Here is a 4293-nt window from a genome sequence, read left to right as displayed (position 1 = left end):
GCCAAATCTAAAGCAGTCACCCTAACCTTATACCCAAAAATCCTTGTAGGGTCCCAATAGTAATGTTTCCTGAACAAATTCGCGACATTTGGACTTTGGATACATTTCTAGTTGGTGGGCATTTACTAAACCTATCGCTATCTTCCCCACCACTTCCTCACAGCCTGGCTTACATGACTACTTCATCTCTCTAATTAACTTATTCCAACAATTGGGACAATAAGTAAGCAGATTAATAATACCCAAGAATAAATGTCCTGATGCTGCGCATTTACAAAAGTCAGTCCCACATTATAAGAAAATATAAACGTACATCAGGAACAATTAAATTGCATGCATAAATCTGATGTTTGAACATAAAACCTCTTATTTTTCAAAAAACATATTGAGACCACCCTTAATTATGTCTAACACTACAGATTCTTCTCCAACATAATTGTTGAAAGTGCAATATATTTTTCCAAAATTTTGAAGACTCTTCTTCTAAAATGCCTAAATTTGAGGTGCCAATATAATTGTCCTATTAGGTTATCTAACTGAAATTAAACTCATCTGCTGAGAACTTCCAAGAATGTCAAGAACACATAGCCATGTCTCTTCCTAATCGATGGTGTTAAATTCACAGGAGCCAGCAGATAGAGTACAGTGTGGACAAGAAGGATATGAATTTAAGGATCATAATAAATAATAATCAGCCGATGAGGCATAATACTACAAGGCTGTGGTTCGAGGATTAGAGGATAAGTAAGAATCACACACACCTGGTCACTAGATTAGCTGTTAATTAGAGGTGAACTAGAGTGGCGGTACACAAGTATATCTACTAGATACATATATATTACAGGTACTTGAGGAACTCTGACCTTTGGCAATCAATCTCACATCTCAATCTGTACGGACTGATTGTAGTCTCTTCGCTGCATGGATAAATTCCACAATCACTTGTACCTCATCCACTTGCTGTTGTATCAAAGAAGGAAAAGCATTAGAGTTCTTCATATTGAAAAACAACCTTGTACATGTGATTGTACTCTATGCTATGTACCAGTGAAGAAAAATGCTGCTGGACGGCGTTAACCAATTGTTCCTTTGTGGGGTTAGGATTACTATGTGCCTGCACAATGGGAATTCAAAAAAAGATGAGTAAACATAGTGGTATACATTACAATTGGATAAGGAATAAAAAAAATCATAAAAAGGAATAACCGACGATTTGGAAGCTTCGCAAATATCTCCACAATGATCCAGTTCCAAGCTTCGCCAGATTAACTCTCTGATCAACCCAGTAATAATACAAGTAAAACAGAGGGACAAGTCAGACACAAATATATATCTATTCAAACTGCCACTTCTCTTCTGCTACCAATTGGGTTTCAATAATGGGATCTAAACAAGCATCATTCAGTGTTGCTATCTTCTACGTGCTTACCATTTGGGCTGCATCACAATTGGAGTGAACTTCTCTGCAACTGCTGCGATTAATTGACTTTGTGGATGCAGATGATGACCATGGTCTGCCATACCGAACCCTTGACTTGCTGATCTTGCTGAAGTGAAAGCCAGCTGTATAAATAGTGAAATATTGTTAAAGGAGCTATCCAAACTCAAGGATATTGAACAGCAGCTAACACTTACAAATGCGATGATGGTCCTTTTCACCAATATCAGATACACTGCTGGAATCATCAAAATTATAATCATCATCTTCTTCGTTCCCAGTAGGAGGTTCTAACACACTCAAAGCATTCCTTTGGAGCTTGACCTCAACCCCATTTTTTAAAACCTGGTTCATCATATCAAGTATAAAATTTAGCAGAACAATCCAAAGTGTGAAGAAAAGGGGAAAAAAAAGGAACGAAATGAAAAGAAGGAAAGAATGTAAAGAGCTGTAACAATCAATTAAAAGACAAAAAACACACAGTCAGCGGAACCAAACAGAGTGGCATAAATTTCTTTAAATTTTAAGGGCAAAAAAATAAATCAGAATCATATCATTTGTAAGATGGTGAAGGATACCAGCCAATGCCAACCGCCAAGTCCAACTGCCTTCTTGACAACCCCTTGCAAACCCACCAAAACACTCTTTGTTCTGTTATTCCCTGTCACGATAACCTTTGTATGTCTTGGAAGAACGGACAGCTCTTCATCCCCGCTTTCCTCACGGAAAGGCGATAAAACCTGCGAGTGGCAATATTCTGTCTCCAGCATCTCACTCTTATGCAGGTGTAACTAGAAGCAACGATCAAACAAAACCAATGTTTTTCCTCAAAGATCACTAATACACTTGATCCCGGAAATCATATGAACCTCCCTTCACCTTGATGCAAAGTAGAAATCATGAGATCCATTATTAAAAATCCAAGATACTATATGGATCTGATTGAGCTCGAACTGATGCAATGATCAACATTTATAAAATCCAAACTTAGATGTTGCTATGTGAAAACCTTCTTTTTGGATATTTTCAAAGTTGAATCTCTTCATTCACAAAATCTTCAAGGTTAGCTGCCGGGAAAAAGACTAGCTCTTCGGTAACTACTGGAAAATTTTAGCTGCAGCCAGAACTTCTAGTTCCAAAACAAATCCTGCAGAGGAAAATTGTCAGGATAAGTTGTACGGAGAAACAAGCTCAAGCAATAGAGGAAATTCGGACTACAGAAGCTCCAAATTGCATGAGTAAAGCTTAAGAAGAAAAGAATAGTTTCCAACATAAGTCATACAGACAAACAAGGTTCAAGTAGTAGAGGAAATTCTGACTAGAAAAGTTCATAACTCCCTGTAGCGGAAAATTGTCAGGATAAGCAGTTCTTTTATGAAATTGTATATTACTAATCAATTACCAGTAGTTGTGTTTATCTAACCCATCAATCTTTCTGCAAAAACGTGGTGTATCATTTTTATGCATATGTAACTCAATAGGAAGAAAGAGCACACAAAAATGCAAATTGAAACCTAAGGATAATTTTTTCACTTCGTGGCTCTGCTCTAATTTGTCTTCAATCAAATAACAATCTTGATCCTAGCGACAAGCATTTCCTTCCTTAGCCAACACTTGGTTTTTATATATATGATTTTCATGAAAGTCTCTCCTATAAAACAAAACGAAAAATAAATAATATTAATCCCTTTGCCCAAAACAAACAAAAATATAAAATATTAATCCCCTTATCCGAAATGAAAATATAAGAAAAGGCTTAAGAAATATATAATATTAATCCCCTCTGAAGCTACATATTTATGCGTTGAAGCTGATAATGAAAAACCATGACTAGTGCCTCATCCACTCAATACAGATTATTTAATTCGCCACACTATCCTAAAAAATCAAGAAAAGGTTTTGGTGGTTTCTAATTAAGTAATTGAAAACATGCGGTTTCCTGTATTAACCATACCATCAATAAATGGCAAATATTTTCTGCAAAAAAAATGATAATTAAAAAAAAAATCTCGAGAACAGAAAAAAAGAAAATCACAAATGCAAATCCTAAACTTAGTACGATTACTTCCGGAAATCGTAAATTAAAAATTGGAGTAATGAAGTAAAACGTAAAATGTGAAGTTGAATGTCAGAAAGCAAACCCAACTGAGCAGCCAATGACTGAATTCAGAATTTCATACAAACCAGTAAAATCTTCAAAATAAACTTGAACTTCAATTCCCCAAAAGTAAGACATGCGCGAAGCGTAACAATGGATAAATACTTGCAAACATACCACTCAATCTACCAAGAAACAACTCGATTCACACTTTAAAACATTAAAAAATCCAAAAAAAAATACCGGCAAAAGATAAACTGAAAATCAATACCGATATGAAGTACGACACACAGTATTCTCACCAGCGAAACAGCGTACCTCTTCAGAGAATGCAGTACGGACAACAAAAATCTCAATCAGAGTTCTAGAGAGAGAAAGCAATCGGCTTGAGGAAATCAAATTGAGTTCAAATTTGCCGGGATCTGGCAGACAACACGCTCAGAAGAAAGTTTGTATCGGAATCTAGAGAGAGAAAGAGAGTGCGTGAGAGAGAAAAGAGAACATGAACTAAAACGCATACAAACTGCCATTAAAGGAGAATTAGGAAAGGACCTGCTACTGCTAAATTGCAGTGACAGGGAGGCCCACTCGTACGGTTACTGCGACTATTTGGTTTACCGGTTGACCCGGTCATCCGTGGCTGGGCTAAGGATGAGAGCCGCGCTGGAGTTGTTTGAAAAACCAGCTGTCTGGATTTTTCTTCTTCACCAAGATTCCATTTTATATTTTCTTTCCATATTACCGCGGGCTCTTTTAA

The 4293-nt window shown here is 36.6% G+C and overlaps 1 protein-coding gene across 3 annotated transcripts; it reads right to left on the bottom strand.

Moving 5' to 3' along the window:
• On the bottom strand, window positions 649–4071 carry LOC105158084. 3 transcript variants are annotated; one of them, XM_020695442.1, is made up of 8 exons: window positions 3855–4071; window positions 2448–2585; window positions 2017–2317; window positions 1636–1783; window positions 1430–1563; window positions 1211–1273; window positions 1046–1114; window positions 649–960 (listed from the first exon to the last, which is right to left on the bottom strand). In XM_020695442.1, the coding sequence occupies exons 3-8, from the start codon at window positions 2206–2208 to the stop codon at window positions 886–888; spliced, it is 681 nt and encodes a 226-aa protein (XP_020551101.1). In that variant the 5' UTR covers window positions 2209–2317; window positions 2448–2585; window positions 3855–4071; the 3' UTR covers window positions 649–885. The 3 variants fall into 3 exon arrangements, with proteins under 3 accessions (XP_020551101.1, XP_011073025.1, XP_011073017.1); XM_011074723.2 differs by having other exon boundaries at window positions 2017–2585; window positions 3839–4071; XM_011074715.2 differs by having other exon boundaries at window positions 2017–2585.

This window comes from Sesamum indicum, linkage group LG1 (assembly GCF_000512975.1).
Source record: "Sesamum indicum cultivar Zhongzhi No. 13 linkage group LG1, S_indicum_v1.0, whole genome shotgun sequence".
In the NCBI taxonomy this organism is placed as follows: Eukaryota; Viridiplantae; Streptophyta; class Magnoliopsida; order Lamiales; family Pedaliaceae; genus Sesamum; species Sesamum indicum.
Note: the sequence above shows the minus strand (reverse complement) of the source record. Positions and strands in the feature narration are given on the sequence as shown.